Source organism: Trachinotus anak, unplaced genomic scaffold (genome assembly GCF_046630095.1).
Source record: "Trachinotus anak isolate AG129_WGS33_773 ecotype Australia unplaced genomic scaffold, CSIRO_AGI_Tana_v1 ptg000019l, whole genome shotgun sequence".
NCBI lineage: Eukaryota > Metazoa > Chordata > Actinopteri > Carangiformes > Carangidae > Trachinotus > Trachinotus anak.
The window spans coordinates 14,815,579-14,833,555 of NW_027273870.1; the positions used below are offsets into that span (position 1 = coordinate 14,815,579).

General features: G+C 45.0%; 2 protein-coding genes across 4 annotated transcripts in view; one reads left to right on the forward strand and one right to left on the reverse strand.

The window, feature by feature from the left end:
- Positions 1-1,213: 1,213 nt before the first annotated feature.
- On the reverse strand, positions 1,214-14,029 carry mtmr7b (myotubularin related protein 7b). Of its 2 annotated transcripts, none has more exons than XM_071504185.1 (14): positions 13,782-14,029; positions 12,793-12,918; positions 11,878-12,040; positions 8,926-9,083; positions 7,046-7,174; positions 6,830-6,964; positions 6,557-6,689; positions 6,303-6,412; positions 5,792-5,917; positions 5,617-5,666; positions 4,038-4,238; positions 2,748-2,882; positions 2,446-2,621; positions 1,214-1,961 (listed from the first exon to the last, which is right to left on the reverse strand). In XM_071504185.1, exons 1-14 carry the CDS (start codon positions 13,803-13,805, stop codon positions 1,915-1,917), a joined length of 1,713 nt encoding a protein of 570 aa, XP_071360286.1. In that variant the 5' UTR covers positions 13,806-14,029; the 3' UTR covers positions 1,214-1,914. The 2 variants fall into 2 exon arrangements, with proteins under 2 accessions (XP_071360286.1, XP_071360285.1); XM_071504184.1 differs by having other exon boundaries at positions 2,495-2,621; positions 13,782-13,942.
- Positions 14,030-15,430: 1,401 nt separating this feature from the next.
- Positions 15,431-17,977, forward strand: part of LOC139637152 (microtubule-associated tumor suppressor 1 homolog) — a 44,901-nt gene continuing 42,354 nt past the window's right edge. Inside the window, exon 1 of one of the 2 annotated variants that reach the window (XM_071505729.1) lies at positions 15,431-15,587. The gene's annotated coding sequence lies outside the window, so the exon portion shown is untranslated. The remainder of the gene's footprint in view (positions 15,588-17,977) is intronic. The other variant, XM_071505731.1, reaches the window with a different exon arrangement.

Consider the following 17,977-nt stretch of genomic DNA (forward strand, 5'->3'; position numbering starts at 1 on the left):
CTTCATCAGTGTTTGGGTCTCCTCATGTTGATGGATCAGGATCAGCAGAAGTCTAAAGATCTGTGGAGGTTTCTATCTGTGGATGTGATGTTGAAGGAAATTCTGGACTTCTTTTCCCTTTAAAAGCTCATTTATTGATAGATCTGTTACATCACTGAATACACAACACACACACACGCACACGCACACATACACACCACAGGCTACAGGGACATGTACCAGAGGGAGAGGAGATCCAGAGACTGTCAGTGATGTTATACAACGTGGACACGGATTGAACTGGTTTTACATGGTCACTCCAGTCATAGTCAGTGAAAACCAGCTGACAGAGCAGCTAATGAACCAGCTGGTGATTCACTCTGGGATCAGTCTCCCTCTCTGTGTGAAGCTCGAGATGAGTCTTTGTTCACCAACTGGACCACCCAACAACACTTGTGCTTCTCCAGTCCCACAGTTGAGCCTCACTGATCAGCAGGTGAGTCTTCACCACCGTCCACCAATATTACAGTAACAGTTGAGCTCCTTGAAACACACAGATCACTGTACAGTAGTTACACATCCTGACCTCCAGTCAGACATGGTCTCCATGACAACACCTGGAACATCATGTGATGAGCTGCAGAGGATAAATATCATCACATCATGTTACACACTGCTACAGAAACATGAGTATTTACACTGAAGCTTCAAACTTTAGACCAGTGTTAGATCAGACTGTGAATCTGTGACTCGAACCACGTTTCATGTCCTTCTGTCTCTGAGCTGGACTGAATCAACATGTCTGGATCCACCACTGAAAACCTGCTGCTTGACCCTCAGTGGCAGATTTTATGGACTGATGTGGTTTTGGGACAAGGACAAGGCTTCATCTGAGTCCAGGTCCTGTTTCCAGTGTTCAGACCTCATGTTTGTAGCAGCTGATCCAGAACCAAGACGACACACATCTGCTAAGTCCTGGCGCCTGATCCAGGACCAAGACGACACACATCTGCACAGTCCTGATGCCTGCAGACATCATCTACTGTCCACATATATAACACACTAATTATATCTATGTAACTCTTATTATATTACTACTGTAGAGCTGAACTCGGGGCCCTTCACATCTGACTGGTCCAGACTGGTCCAGGCTCATGATGCTGAGACAGGATGTAACTGGCTGGAGGTTTTCTGTTGTCACCAGTGTTATAACAGATGCAGTTTTACAGTGAAGAAGTGGAAGACATCATGTTGAATTATGATGATGTGGTTGAGGAGGGAAAGTGAAGCTGGGATAGAGACAGTAGTTAAGTATTATCTTGTGTCACAGTAAAACTTAATCCCTGAAACAAAATAAAAACAACAACAACAACAAAAACAATGTCACTTAGAAAAGCAGTGCCTCGTAAACAGGAAACGTCATAACAAACACAAACGGACATTTGTTCCCTTTAGAGGAGGAGGGACTGAGACAGGAAACAAAGGATGAAGTCAGTCGTCACCATCTTTGACTCTTCCTCCCTCCTTTTCTTCTCCAGATGTTTGAATAAATAGTTTTAGGAGCGATCATGTCCTCCGTCACCTTCACCCTGTTTTCCCATCAGGCAGTAGCCCAAGCATCCTCATTCCAAGTCCGGGTCCTTGCCGTAGTCCCCACCGCTGGACGAGCGGCTGCTGAGGTCAGCCACGCCCGACTCCAGGTCACTGCAGGTGGAGAGGTCATCGGGGTCGTGGTTCTTGAGCTGTGTATGTGGCTCTACCTGCAGGGTGAGAGGGGGGTCCTTGTTCTGAGCCTTCTGATTGGTCGGTTCAGAGGAGACTGCGTGACCGATGTCCTGTGCAGGGCTGGTGATTGGGTCTGTGTAAGTGGTGGGTGGGTCCGGTCCACAGTGTCTCTGTGGCAGGTGGGTGGTCCTCCTCCTCCTCCTCGGAACCTCAATCTTCTCCCACGTGATTGGCTGCCCTGTCAGTGCTGATATTCTCTGCAGAAAGAAGGAGACAGAGGGTTCAGGAAGTGGTCACACCATCACGCTACTCACAGGCTCATGACATCACCACGCATCACTGACATCATCGCCTTCACCAAGGAACTCATGTGTTCACATGTGTCTCTATCTCTGTCTCTCTCTCTCCCCTCTTCAGCAGACACGCCCCCTACCAGGCCTCAGAGAGCTGTGTACTCATTAACTAAACACACCAGTGGTGTTGGTCTATTTTACTGCAATACCCACAATCCTGTGGGGTGAAAAGTCTGAGTCAGAGTCCTGCTGGATCTCTGCTGACTCTGGACCAGAGACATTAGAGTCTGCCTTGGCCAAGAAGTGGACTAAGTCTTAGCTGGACTCTGGTCAGGTAGCTGTGTGAACATCCATCATGGAAACAGGACCTCTGAGAGACTGCTGAACTGGACTGATGTGGTTCTGGGGTGTTCGTAGTGTCAGAGAAGTGTCTCTGTGTGTTGTATGCCTTGTCTGGAGCCCAGATGGTGGTGGTGGGCGGTTCCTCCTGGTGGTACCTCCTGGTGATTGGTCAGCTCCTCCTCCAGCTGCTGGGACTCCTCCCTCACGGCAGACAGGAAGTCAGCAGGCGACTGGCGAGGAGGCTTCGAGTTCTCCACATGGTTGTAGAGACCTTTCCACATCCTGGAGCAAGTAGACAGAGAAATGAACATCTATAGAATAGAACTTAATGCTGTATATTGTTCTATTAAAGTAATAAATAAATATGTTGGCGTCAGTGTCTGTGCCGTGTTTGCTGCAGTGACTCACTTGAAGCAGTAGGGGGTGGTGTTGGGTCTCAGGATGCCCTGACTCTGACTCAGCTCAGCCTTGTACAGTGGGTTGGTGTAGTTGGCTCTGTCCTTCCACAAGTGAGGCCACAGAGAATGGGCCCGCTCACGAAGCCTGCACACACATACACACAGACACAGACATAGGCACACACACACACGCACACACACACACAATACAGTCAGAAGGAAAAGGAGTACAGAGTATAGTATAGGTTTCTTCTAGTCCGGTCTGGTCTGTTTATCAGGTAACAGACACTGGATCCAGATCTGAATCTGAGTCTGGATCTTCAGGAGGTTTCTGTGCCTAAGTCACAGTGAGGCTCTGACCCCTGTTTGCTTCTCTTTGTCCTATGGACTTCACTACTTACAAAGCAACTGACAGACATCCAGACCCATGAGCCACAGACTGATTGAGGACAGGACAAATAAATGGACGTCACATAGACGTCACTGTCCGGAGTCATAAATCAGGTCACTCAGTCCTGTTTACTGGGAGGATCCTTACTGGGAACACTGGAGGATGATTTCCAGAGACCAGACAACCTGGTTCTAACCACAGTTCATGTATGAACTGTATCTCAGTTCATACATGAACATCTGAGACACATGTTCACTCATTATAACTTAATATTGACACTGATTGGTCTGTACTCAGTATACACACATAGTACTCCGTGTAATCCATACACTCATATGTAGTACTCTGTGTATTCTGTACACTTACAGTCATAGTGTGTGAATTTCAACAGGGTTGTGTTGTCTGGAAATGACAACAGCATTGTCGGCCACCTATCGGCTGCTTTGCTCACTTGACTTCAAAATTAACGTTATACCCTCCTGTGTGCCCTGTGTGTCACATGACATGGAAGTTAAGCTGCCATTGCCGCAGACAACATGTCCTCCTCCTTTGGTTGCTGTTTTTACAAGTTTGAAAATATGTTGGTGGCCCCTCCCCTTCTGCTATCTAGCCAAGATAGTGACCATTGAGGGCAAGAAGTGTCGATCATTTTACCATCCAGGTTCTTACGGTGCAGTATGCTAACTGTTAGCTGTCATGTTGAAGCACAGATTGCTAACTGCTAGCTGTTGTGTTGAATCACAGTATGCTAACCATTAGCTGTCGTGTTGAACAGACAGAATGGTAACTATTAGCTGCATATTCAGCTGATAACTCTCTGTAGGTTCATCCCTCCTCTCACACTGTCACAGGGTTTTTTAGATTGTTATTATAAAATATTGATTATAGCTGCATTAAGGAGTTTCTTACCTCATGTCCCTGCGCTCCTTCTGACAGTTGCCCAGGAAGGTCCCATACTGACAGGAGTAGATGTGTGTGTGTATGGCAATGAGGAAGCGCTCACTGAACTCAAAGGCACATGGGAACTGTTCTGACAACTGCCACACACACTCCAGGAACTGATCAATAACAGGGGACACCTCCTTAGGATCTCCATCCAGGTGGGCATACCTGCAGGGACAGAGCTTTGTCTTTACTGTCCATCCCAACACACACTCACAGAACATCCACTATGTTGTGTAAATGAAATTCATGAATGGTTCAGAATTTAATTAAACAGTGGGGTCCAGAGGTTTGAGACCACTGTCCCATGGTTTATGTAAATATATATATATATATATTTACATAAACCATGGGACAGTGGTCTCAAACCTCTGGATATATATATATATATATATATATATATATATATATATATATATATATATATATATATATATATATATATATATATAATGAAAGTGAAGTGGCTGTATTAATAATGTATGTTGCACCGACAGACAGAACTCTTTACACTTCGACATGTCCACAGAGGAGCAGGATATGATGTCAAGAGTAATTCAGTTTTTCACATTTATACTCAATCTGCTCTCATTAACCCAAAACATGCTTTTACAAATGTTTGCAAATCAATTTCAAAACAAAAACTGAAACCTCTCATTAACAAAATCTGGTCAGTTTATCTGTGTCCTCCTGTCAGATCATCTGGACAGGAAGTCTCTGTGAACTGTCCTCTTCAGGTCTCTCCAGAGATGGTCTATGGGGTCTCAGTCTAGACTGTGTCTGGTCCCCTCAGGGACAGTCAGAGACTGGTCCTGAAGACTCTCCAGTGTTGTCTTGGCTTTTTGCTTCAAGTCACTGTTGAACTGAAAGATGAACTATCGCTCGGGACCTCCTCCCTGATCCAAGTCCTTCTTACCTGGTCCCAGCTCGAGAAGAGTCCTGTTTCCAGTTCTTGTTCCAGCATATTTGTATCTGCTGCAGAAGACCACAGTTGATTTTCTACAGGTGGTTTTCTACAGGTAAATTTCTACAGGTCATTTTCTGCAGGTAAATTTCTACAGGTGCTTTCACCCTCACATGTTTGATTAGCCAGACTTTATCAGTGACTGGAGTCACAGCTCTTGTTGGCTCATGCTTTACCAGGTGATACAGAGTCTGACTCTTTCATCCTTCTCAGTTTGCTCTTGGTAGAGCTGCTCCTGACTTTGGCCAATCACAGGTGTTTTCAGAGAGACACAGCGTTCCTGTTGGCTGATGCATGTGCATCTTCCTTCAGATGGAGATGTGGCAATGTTGGTGATGCTGCTGCTTTCAATAAGACCAACAGTCAATTAGGAAACACATTTGAAGAGGTTTTACTTCTGACCCGGTAAAATGAGTCTTTCTCTTCCTCACTCTTTTCTTTCTGCTGCTTTCACTGACTCATGTCTCATCAGTCTTGTGATGTCACTCTGACAGGAAGTGTCACTGTCTGACATCAGGAAGTTGTAGTAACTGTGAAGAACAGGCTCACCTGTCCTTCAAAATAAAATACACAGTTACTCACCTGTGGGAGAACTTGTGTCCAAAGGAAACCCAGTCTCTCTCTATCAGCACCTACAGAGTGAAGAGGAGGAGTGAGAGGAGGAGTGAAGATGAGCAGTGGGAAGAGGAGTTAAGAGGGGGAATGAGAGGAGTTAAGCTGTGTCATCACTGTGTGTGTGTGTATGTCTGTGTGTTACCATCAGTCCTTTGATGGTCCTGTAGTAGGGGTCCAGCAGTAGACTGGCCACAGAGCAGGCCTGGGCTGTCCTGTCCCAGCCGTCTGAGCAGTGGACCAGGACACTGACTCCTTCATCAGCCACGGCCTGAGAGACAGAGTCAGAGGACAGGTGTGAAGAGACAGGTGAGAGGCAGAGAGTCAGAGGACAGGTGTGAAAAGACAGGTGAGAGACAAGAGTCAGAGTGTCTCTGCAGGTCCAGTAACATGTTGAAGCTTTAGAAATCTGACTTTTACCTGGATGATGGTGTAACCAATCAGACAGTTTCACTATTTGAATGTGCTGTGTGTGTGTGTGTTTTATTATATTATAATATAATATATCTAGGCTACTGGTGGGGTCTGACAGCTGTGTGGTGACAGGGTTTGGACCTGGTTTTAGGGTTCAGGTCAGAATCAGGTTTAGGTTATAGTTAGGGAATACATTATAAATGTAGTAAAAATGTAGTGTGTGCGTGTGTGTGTATACACACCCTGGCTATGAAAACCCCAGCATCTAGTATGGCTTTAATGTGTTTGAGCCAACCAGAGTTCTCCAGACTCCACAGGAAGTCTGTCATGGACGGAGACCGCATCTCACCCACTGTAGGTAGAAGTCAGGAAAACATCTGTCAGAGGAAGACAAACACTCACGCACACACTCTCACACACACACACACACACACACACACACACACACACACACACACACACACACACACACCACACACACACAGACCCTCCTCACCGTCGATGATCTTCTGTTGGCTGCTCCTCATCACGTGGATGTTCTCGATGCCAATGAACTGCAGCTTGATGTTGGTGTAGTGGTCCTCATTCTCGTAGCCTTTACCTGCTGCTCGATTGGCCATGGCATTCAGCTGGACAAACACACACAGTGCTGTATATGTGCATATTGTTGCTGGCTGTGTTGGTCTGTACGTGTGTGTGTGTGTGTGTGTGTGTGTGTGTGTGTGCAAGTGCGTGCGTGCGTGTGTTGGTCTGTGGGTGTGCGTGTTACCTTGGGCCTGGTGTCCACCACATAGATGTAGTCACTACCAGGGTTGGACTTCATCACAGCCTGAAGCATCAGCTCATCCTCCTGACAGCGTCCACTGAAGCCTGACAGTGGCTGACTACACCGACAGACTGCAGCCTGTAGAGCAATGAAGCATCATCATCACTGTCATCATCATCATCATCATTATTATAATCTTTGTGTGCGCGTGTCACTGACCAGTGTGTCCTGGTGGAAGTAGGACAGAGCAGGAAATCGTCCTCGACTCCTGAACCTTGAGCTGCCCACGATGATGGTAGGCGTGGCTGACCTTGGAACAAACAGCTCTGAGGGGTACGTATCACACACCTGGGGGGGATTAACACAGGGTCAGGTTTTATCTCCACCCCAGTAAATACCCATTTGTAGTAAACATCCATTTGTATGGCCCTGCACTCTCTCAAAGTAAGAATGTGATCTGACATAGCTCCTGTAGTGGAGAGCATAATTTTCTCTGAGCTACACTAGATATGACCACCTCCCTTCATGCTAGAAAAGCACCATCAGAACTGGAAGGAGCAAATGAGGGACTTGAGAATATGGTTAATAAGAATATATATGGTGTTATAAATGATCAGGTTGGGGTGCCCTGATGGCTGAGGGTTCAGGGGGAAATACCACACGGGCATACTGAGCCCTGAGCAACAAATGATCAGGTTTGTTACTAAATGCTGCTTTGCTTAGTGTAAACATTTTGAAACATTTGTGATGATGTAAGAACACAACTCAACGACATATAGAACAGAGGTCTAGTTGATTTTAGACATTTTAATGTGGAAAGTAACAGATCAAATTTTTGGTAATAATTATCCCTAAGTGTGTGAACCTATCTCTTGTTGTCCTGAAGAGGAGTTCATTCACGATCCATAATACAAAGCGGGATGAGCTTGCTCTTATCACAGTTGACTCTGTATCCAGCGACCAATAAAAGACAGAACTGACAGGACAGATTTGCCGTTATTGATGTTTGTGGTCTAGATATGAAAAGGAGACTGGATAAAGAGGTATTTTATTACCAGTATATTTTGACGGTAACAGTATATTTCAACAATATGAACAGTCCTGTCCAGTTCCCAGACCCATTCATGAATTTTGCCGGTTTCAAACTTTTTAAGGATGGCAAATAGGGCCATTCAACCTGGTCGAATGCCTTTCCAGCATTTGTGCCTGATTTCCTCACGTGTAATCTCAGCTCCCAAGTAATCACAGTCAGTTTGGTCTAAAGTTGGGAGTTTGCTGTCATCCAGGAATGCTTACATGTGTCACCTGGTGTTGCCCTCATATGAGGTGTATATAACTTCTCATAGAACTGCTGAAATCTTTCATTTATGGCCTAATGAGAGGTTAAGGGTTCCCCGGTATCTGATTTAACTCTATGGACTATACGATCATTTTCAAATTTGCACAACTGTCTTGTGAGTCATTTATGCAGCTTATTGCCAAACTCAAAATACTCCTGCCCCGTGAACATAAGAGCTTTACTCTTTTTTTTGTGGAAGAGAGACTGAAGGTGAAGGTGAGACGAAATTTCTACCAGTGACGGGAATATACTCCACAAGAAGGTCAAGGAGGAGAGATGGTGGAGGAACAAGAGGAAAAGAAGTGCTGTGATCAAGCAACAGCTAAGAGCCACGTTAACATCTGTGGAGACTGCAGAGTCAGAAAGAAAGTCAGACCTGAACTCATTCGCTGGGACCAGCCTGCACCCTGAATGAACCCTGGTCCACAGGAATTTGTCCTGGTGGTCCTGATGACAAGTCTGACTCTGGTGAGAGACCTCTGAGAGTTGAGAGGCTTGAAGACAGATGTGTTTATCTAACAGGTGGTAACATCAGGGAGGTCAGTAGGTCAGTACTGTTCTGTCCTGTCTGCTCATGTTTGTGATGGATGACCTCATAGGTACCACAGTCACTTGAGTATCTGGTAACATTAAAGGACTGAACTGTCAACTGTGTCTCTAATGAGGAGTTTAGGTCACATAGGTTCAAGTGTTTAAACTCATGTTAGCAGAGTAGACTCTGCTCAGTCTTATTTCTGTAAAACACCGCAGCCTCACTAACCCTGTATTCACTGTTGGCTGCTGTCATCACCCACAGGTTGTTAGGAACTCCCATCCTCCTGTAGTCAGACACAAGGTCGATGAAATTCCACGACTCCTCCCTTTCCTCCTTGTTCACGTTGGGATTGAAGGAGAGACAGTACAGCTCACTATACTTCTCTGAGAGGAGGAGGAGGAGGAGGATGATAGAGGAGAGAGAGCAGAGGAGAGTAGAGGGGAGAGGAGAGAAGGAGAGAGGAGAGAGGTTTTGGTTTTTAAATGTCCCTTTATCAACCAATTATCAGGAGAAACACACATCATCACCCCCTCCCCACAGAGCACAACATGCCCAACCAACACACACACACACACACACACACACACACACACACACACACAATCCACATGAGACTAAAAGCATGCATACTGTCCATCATCTGGTAACAGTGGTGCGCCACTCTCAGACATGCCCTCAGATCTCTCCAGATAAAAAAAAGAAAGAGCTTGGAGCATTCATGCCCTTCAACTGGAAGGGTTCAACTTTTTGTTTTTCCACTGCAGCCAAATGTGATCAAAGCACTGGCAGAAAGTGCTGTCTTGTAGCACTTCGTTTTTGAAAAGCCAGTAGGACTTAACCTGGCAAAATGATCAAATCTATACTGACAAGATGGTGGTCACTGAATCCAACTAGACTTATGTTGCTGTGAATTAGTCTGGAACTCAGACTTTGGGAAATGTAGATCCTGTCCCGTCGGTCTGGCTGCAGTCACCATGTTGTTTCTGACGCTCACCCATGTGCACTGTCTGGATTGTAGATGTTTAACTCTGGGGCTCCTCACCTATCCTGTCCACAGTTAAGTCTACAGTGCAGTTAAAATCCCCACCAATGATTAATTGATTCATTTTAATTCTAATTTTCTTTCATTCTACTTTTAATTTGAATTCATTCATTCATTTTTAAGTATGGTGAAAAAAACTACTCTTTCTGTTCCTTGATTTGGGGCAGAAGCAGAACACAACAGCTACCCCTCCACTAAAGATTTTGAGGTCAGAAGAAGACAATACAGGACTGAGCAAGGACATCAAGAAGAGGGTCCTGGATTATCTAAATGAGAAATACCAAGATCCTGCCACCAACAAGCCGCTCACCATGGCAACATTCCTAGACCCACAGTTCAAGGCCACCTACCTGTCAAGTAAAAAGTTGGAAAGAGTGAGGAGCAGAGCAGCTACAGGAACAAAAGCACTGGAGGAGAAGACAGCCACGGATGCCTCTTCCACACCAGGCCAAAGCAGGATGGAAGATAGCAGTGCTCCTGCTGCTGAAAAACCCAAGAAAAGCCTGGCCCATTTCTTCAAAGGGTGCAGCAATACACCAACAAAGCAGCAGGGCTTTGACAGCTACCTGCTGATGGTGACGGCTGACAGCGGGTCTGATACACTGGAGTGGTGGTGCCTCCATTGTTCCCACTTCACATCAGCCGCCTGGTGAAGAAATTCTTATATATCTCAGCCACTAGCTATTCCTCGTGCATTCAGGACATGGGGCAATATTGTGACAAGCAACAGCGCAGCACTGAAGCCGGAAAATGTCGACAGGCTGGTGTTCCTGGCAAAGGAAACTATTCATGAAACTATATCATGAAACTATTAGAACCGTGTTGACGGGCTGTTGTTCCTGTGAGAGAACTTTAATGGCTGGTTTTGTCAGAGTTTTTTTTTTTGTGAATTTATTAGAACCATTATTACACTGTTCTTGTGTTCTTTGTTATAATGATCATCTCAAAAAAGGTCAAACAATTCCCAGCAACAGCTGATGCATTGTAACCTCCCGCTCTTCATTCACTTAGGTTGCTCTGGATAACAAATCATTTAAATATTTCACTGTCCATCTTAGTAGCTGTGTGCCTTGATGCTTTCATTTGTGTGTTTTTGTGTTCCCTGTTGTTGGCTCACAGCTACTATGTGACCACAAAAGTGTTCTTCATTTGGGACAACAGAACTGGTCATTTTAGTTTTGTTGTAGCAATTAAGTTATACCAAAATCTTCTGGCATTTTGCAAAATAAATGCTGTGTCTCCCAAGTGATAATGATAGAGTCCATGTACTTAATTTATTATCAAAATATTTCTATTTACATAAAGGGACAGGACATTCTATTCCTTCCACAACTTGGGAAAAAAGTAATACTGTGATATAACACTGTCAAATACTGTACTGTCCAAAAAGTGAAAAATACCATGATATCAATTTTAGGTAATATTGCCCACCCCTACTCTGATGGACACCTGCAGTGTCTGTGTAGGCGAGTCCTGGAGCACGAACACCTGCTGCCTCAGACACTGAACGTACTTTAGTTATAGATATCTTATATTCTAAAGTGTTTTAAACCCGGTGGTAAATTTACTGAAGCTGCGGAGAATGCTCTCCAACAACCTGTTCGATATAAACAGCGGAACACTGGATACAGCGTGCAAGGAAATGACAGCGGGGAAGCCTGCACAAAGATATCCCTCATATCCATCATCTTTCAAGAACACAAACACTACTTTGTTCATCCTGGATGCAAAAGATAGTTTATCATGTCCTACCTGTTCCCTGACAGACAACAAAGTAATGTTCCCTTCTGGCGGGACTATCCTCACTCCGTGCCAGATAAATGGAGGTGGCATCTCAGAGAATGCCATTCCTCCCAAAAGCACCTCACAAAACACTGATTTAATGCTCTATAAAATATTAAGACAGCTTACCTGATCATGCACAGAGGACAGGTGATGAATACAAGAGGAAAATTTGAAAAACAGGGACAAAAAACTATTCAAAAACTAAGCGTCACTCGCACGTCTACCACCCTCACTCACACAACAAGGGAAGAGAGAGGGGAGAGGAGGAGAGAGGAGAGGAGGAGAGAATCATTTTAAATCAGCTAACACAGCTGTTGATGACACACTAGCACAGAAACACACGTACACACCTGGTCGTGACAACCTGACCAATGAGGCATGGACATCCACACAGTCTCTCTCCTGTGGGACCAGGATCTGGAAGACCCTGAAGTCCTTACAACGCAGGACCAGCTGGCTCCCTGCAGGGCTGCTGGGAGGCCTCTCAACACTGCTCACCATGCTGTGCAACACCTGTAACACACGCGCGCGCACACACACACACACACACACACACACACACAGAATCAGCACCATATAAAACAGGCACACACCACATATCTTTATGCTAGGAGGAGGAAGACTGTCTGACTGACCCCTGTCTTCTTTGTTCTTGTAAATCCAGCAGACACAGATGGTCCCTATTGGGTGAAACCTGACCCCCCTTTATTATCTAGTCCAATCCAGAGGGATGGGACAGACTCCTGATCTGCCTCCTGCAGGAGATCTGACAGAAGGGAGGGGTGACACCTCCCCCTCCTCAGTCTGAACATTCACCCAGTGTCCTGTTGTCCTTACATCACTTCATAACACAGAGGAGGAGGAGGAGAAGGAGGAGCTACAGACTGACGAGGCCAAAGGCTGCTGCTGAAGTCAGTGTGTCACTGTGATGACTTCCTGTTTGTACTGGACGAACAAATCGTAAAAGCAAACACCTACTGGATTTAATCCAGAGACTCAGTCTGAACTAGTCTAACTTCAGCTGTGGGTCCCAGTCACAGGTGTGACCACAGACTCAGGTACAGATGACCTGTTTCCTGGTGATGGGTGGAGGAGATGCAGTCTGTCCTCAGTGAGACTTCACTGGGACATGAGGGAGGTAACTTCAGATGAAGCTCTGAGTCAGTCAGGCAGCCACATGATGATTATGATGATGATGAAGAGAAATTCACTCTTCATATCATCATGGATGGGTCCCATTGTCCCACCCCCTGCCTCCAGCTTACCCATGTCTCCTTGCGTGTCTCAGGGTTGTTCTCGACAAAGATGGAGTGCGTGGCAGAAAGGTAGAGAGTTCCAATACTAGCCTTCCTCTGGCCCGACGACCGGTCCAGAAGACGCACATTTTCCACCTGCCACAGACAATCACATGAGCTAACATCAGAAACACAACACACTCATGAGCCAACATCAGAAACACAACACACTCATGAGCCAACATCAGAAACACAACACACTCATGAGCCAACATCAGAGATGGACAAATACACACATTAAAAAGACACAGCACATCTGCACATTCACAAGGATGAAACAAAACAGATCATTAAACTGTAACAACAGTAAAGTATCTTCATATGGTAACTAGTGGTTGTGTACACACACACACACACACACACACACACACACACATCTGTGAGCTGTGGGATGTGGTGTTGTAATGTGTGTATCATTACAGATATCTGCACATTGTACCACCCATGTTAACTCATCTCAGCCCCACTACAACCACTGTCCTGATGATGATGATGATGATGATGAGGATCAGTCCATGAGGTCTGTGTGTCTCTGACAGGAGGAAGACGATGGTCATCAGCTGAGTGCTCAACATCACTGAGCAATCTGTAGCAGCAGAGGCTGAGACAGGTGATATTAGATGGGCTGTGATGTCACTGTGATGTCACTGTGGTGTGTGACTGTTGTAACTGTTTACTGAGCAGGTGAAGACAGAGACACCAGCATCATGTGTCCTGCCACCACAGGACGGCTACTGGTCAGACTATGGTCAGATTCTGGTCACATACTGGTCAAATTCTGGTCATACAATGGTCAGATGCTGGTCAGACTCTGGTCAGGTTCTGGTCAGGTTCTGGTCAGATCCATGTCATATACTGGTCTGATACTGGGTCGTAACGAACATCTGCCTCCACAAGCGGCGGAGGAGGAAGACAAAGAGCCGAGTCATCGGCGCTGAGATGCGGCCGTGTGTCGGTACCTTGGGCGTCCGGATGTGCTCCATCACTGATAACCAAAATGGAGGAGATGAAGAAGAGCAGCCCGACGTGTTGTGCGGTTTCTACCGTCAGCGGATAATTCCCGCTTTCACGACATCAGACGTAACGTTTTCCATGGTTTCATTTTGTATCCTGATGAAATCCGGAGCAGAGGGATTCTGGCCTCTAACGGTCCCGGAGCTCCCGCTGTTCCACTGACGCTGATTCCCGCTGCGTCCTGCTCAGCTGTCCCGTTAAAGGCTAACGGCAATAGAACACCCAGCCTCCGGTTGTACCTTTCAAAATAAAGCTATTTATAATACTGAAACGTATTTTCAGATCACCACCTTATCCTCAACAGTTCGTAATACATCCATCCTATAATCTGCTCTATCAGTGTCTGGGTGAAACCGAGCTTTATTTTGAAAAAACAGTGCGTGCTCGCAACTCCGCCGTTTCCAGCACATAGGAAACTCTTATTTTATTTTTATATTTATAACTTACATCATAGTGATAAATATTTTTTATTGGTGCTTCAGTAGATTCCTGGTTTATGAATATCACAATTTACAACACATACATGTCACTCAAGGTGACTTATTTTACACTGTCTAAATCCGGTTTATGAACATGTGGATCTGTCTTCAGAGGCCCTGACAAACTCTCTTTTTATTGTGTCGATTAAAAATAAATCTACACAATGACAAATAAAAACATGTTTTTAGAAACGTATGCCAATTTATTAAAAATAAAAAAACTGAAATCTCTCATTAAAAAAACTCTTCAGACTCGGAATCTGGGTCTTTGTAGGACCCCCTTCACCAGCGGTTCCAGAGTCTCAACAGACTCTGAACCTGATCTGGTCAGTTTATCTCAGTGCTGCTGTCAGATCCTCCGGACAGTCTCTGTGAACTGTCCTCTTCAGGTCTCTCCACAAATGGTCTGTGAGGTCTAAGGCTGGACTTTGTCTGGTCTTCTCAGGGAGAGTCAGAGACTGGTCCTGAAGATATGACTTGACCTGCTGTTTGTTTTATATTATTTATTTATACACACACACACACACACACACACACACACACACACACACACAGTGTAACACAGTATATAACACAGTATAACAGTATATAACACATAATGTAACACAGTATAACACCGTATAGAACGCAGTATATAATAACACATCATTGTTATGATGCCTCAGTTTCAGTAACAGGGTGATTCAGTTTTACACTGTTGGTGTGAGACAGTTAACGCCACATTTACTGCTCCACTGGAAGTTGGTTCTCCACATGCCAGACTTCATTTGGCCACTAGATAGTGTTCGAGATGAAAACTGTAGGCAGTTCAAGGTGAGCTACTACATCTGCGGTAACATTTTAGACATTGTGAAGTTGACCATCTGTTTAAGAAATAAGAGCTAAGAAATGGGCATCAGCTGATTCAGTGACAACTGTGTCGCCAATGCAGTTTAACAAACCTGACAACACAATGTCACATGCTATTCCTCCACCCACCAACACAGTCCTTCAACGTGAAGGAGAGGGGGACGTGTGAGGATTACTTTGTCTCCATAACCCCACACGTCTCAGGTGTGCGTGCGTGCGTCCGTGCGGGCGGGCGGGCGCACGCGCCTTCGTGACTCAGCTGATCAAACTCGAGCACCGCAGTGAGCGCTGATGAGCATGCACCTCAGACCTGAAACACACCTATGATGTGGTGACTCTGCTGCAGGTGGTCTCATGCGGCGGTCTGGGTGTATCCAGGTGAAGCAGCTGCTCGGGTTAAATCTACACAGGCCATGAATGGCGGTAAGTCACAGTGAAACCCCGCTATATTTCTTTCAGTGTTGTGCATGGATGACTTTACAGTGCCTGGTGCATTTGCGATGACGGGTTAAGCAGCCTGCCGCCAAACTCCATTTAAAATGCAACAATGTGATGTTGGCTCTACTGTTGGGGAACGTAGGCGGATCTTAAAAACAGCATTTCACTTTGTAGAAGTCCACAGAGCCCTCTGGGTAATTCGGCATACATCTGCTCCAAAAGCACCACACATATCCAGGTAAATTTAAACTTGAATTCCTATTGCTCGCAGTTGCAGTACTGTGGTGCGGAGAAGAAAAAAAAAAGATGTCATCGCAGTAACTTATGATTTGTTGTATTGATTACATCATGAATCAAAGACTGGTCTCTAATAATTCGCAGACTAGCTTGAATTAGTTGGTCTACCAGATACGATCGTCTCCGACATAACAGCATTAAAGTGACACATTTTTGAACGGAGTTTGGCATCACCGCCTGCCCGCTGCAGAAAAGTACCGTATTTTGAGGAAAGATGACGTCGCGTTTGTGTTTTCCAGGCTCGGACCAAGTTGAGTGAATGTGTCATGTTTTTATCGAAATGGTTGTAATGTCTTCTTCTTAAATACGTTTAAGATGTGATTAGCCGATTCAGTGTTGGAGTTTTTTATCTCAGTGGTTTTCTCATTATGCATATTCTCAGTAACAGATGTCTCAGGGAATTGTTGTGTGCTCTGACCACGCATGTCTGTGTTTGTTTAAACACAGGTACAGGTATGTGGTGTGTACAGGTGTTGGTTTTGCGCTGTATGTGCAACCATGTCTCCTGGAAATTAGCCTGCGTTTATATTCAACTGAAGTGTGACAGCCAGCAGGTTTTGTAGGAAGCAGTCTCAGGCAAGAGGAGAGGCTGGGGTTAGGGCTGCAGTGATGAATGGCTGGACTGGGTGGTGACGTCCAGGCTCTTTGGCTTAGTTAAATGTGGCAGGTTGTGTCTGATTGTTTTGTAGGTGTTAAACCAGACCAACTGTCTGCAGGCTGAATGTAGCAGGTTTAATGATGTTGTGGTCACTGAGTCTATAACCCATCTTAATTCTCTAGATATATGTTCACTGTCTGTGAACTTTTCACTGAGGCTCAGTGTCAACATATCAGTGACTTTTCAATTCTATAAATTATGATAAAAGAAAATGTAATCTTGTGCTGAATTTTGCTGTGTGTGTGTGTGTGTGTGTGTGTGTGTGTCCCAACACACACGTGCTTGCTGTTGTATTTATGAATGGCACTGTGCAGTCATTTCCAGGCTACTGCTTGTGGCATTGTGTATTAGTGTGTGTCCATGCAGCAGTGTGTGCCAGTGTGTAATGGACATTTCTGCTGCAGCAGCATTCAGAGTGTTACATAACAGGTTGTCCTCTGCATCATCCTGCAGGGCTGCCCAGGATTAAAAGGCTCAGTCCTTCTCCTTGGCATGGCATAGCTGTGTGTGTGTGTGTGCGTGTGTGTGTGTGTGTGAGGATGCACTGTGTTGTATTGGAGCGCTGTCAGACTGGTTATAATGGTAATAATGAGTGATACAGATGTAATGACGTTCATAGTAACAGGAGAAGCACAAAGTTAATGACATGAAGTAGCGAGAGAAGAAGTGCATCATGGGAGTTCCCCCAGCAACCTCAGCCTATTGCAGTTATAAGCTTTATCACAAAGGACAGTTTGAAGCCTGATCTTAAATGTAGAGAGGGTGTCTGATCCTGGACCCATACTTGGAGCTGGTTCCACAGGAGAGAAGCCTGATAGACTCTAAGAACCTCAGGGAGGATGCAGTGTTTTCAGAGAGTGAACAGCCATTATCAATATAGGTTGGAAGAATAACAAACACCTGGTGTACCTTCTGTAATAAACCAGTGACTGTATGTACCAGTCAGTCTTTATGTGATCCATTTCTGTCCAATGAAAGCTACAGTTCACCTGTAGAGACTGTTCATCGTAGAGGCTGCTCACCTGCAGAGGGAGTTCACTACGGAATGCCGATAGGTCCAAAACGTCTAATTTACGTCCGTGTTAATGCGTCAAATTTGACTGTCTAAATATGTCAGAAAATACCGTCTTAACACATCAATTACATCTTAAGACAACTAAAAAATGTTGTGTTCACATGTCCGTTTTGAACGTCTAAAGGCGTTTAAATTTGGATGGTACCACTTCATCAATTTCTGAGGGGAAACCCTACAGAGAGCTTAATCAATTCAAGAGAAGAAAATGTAACTTCGCTATCATAATTTACATGTTCATTTAATGTGGTGTTTGTCTAAAAGCCCACGAGATGGCAGTATTAGAGCACAAACGGTAACCTGTTATATTTTTAACAGACTGGAGGAAAAAATAATTTCGGTTCTGTA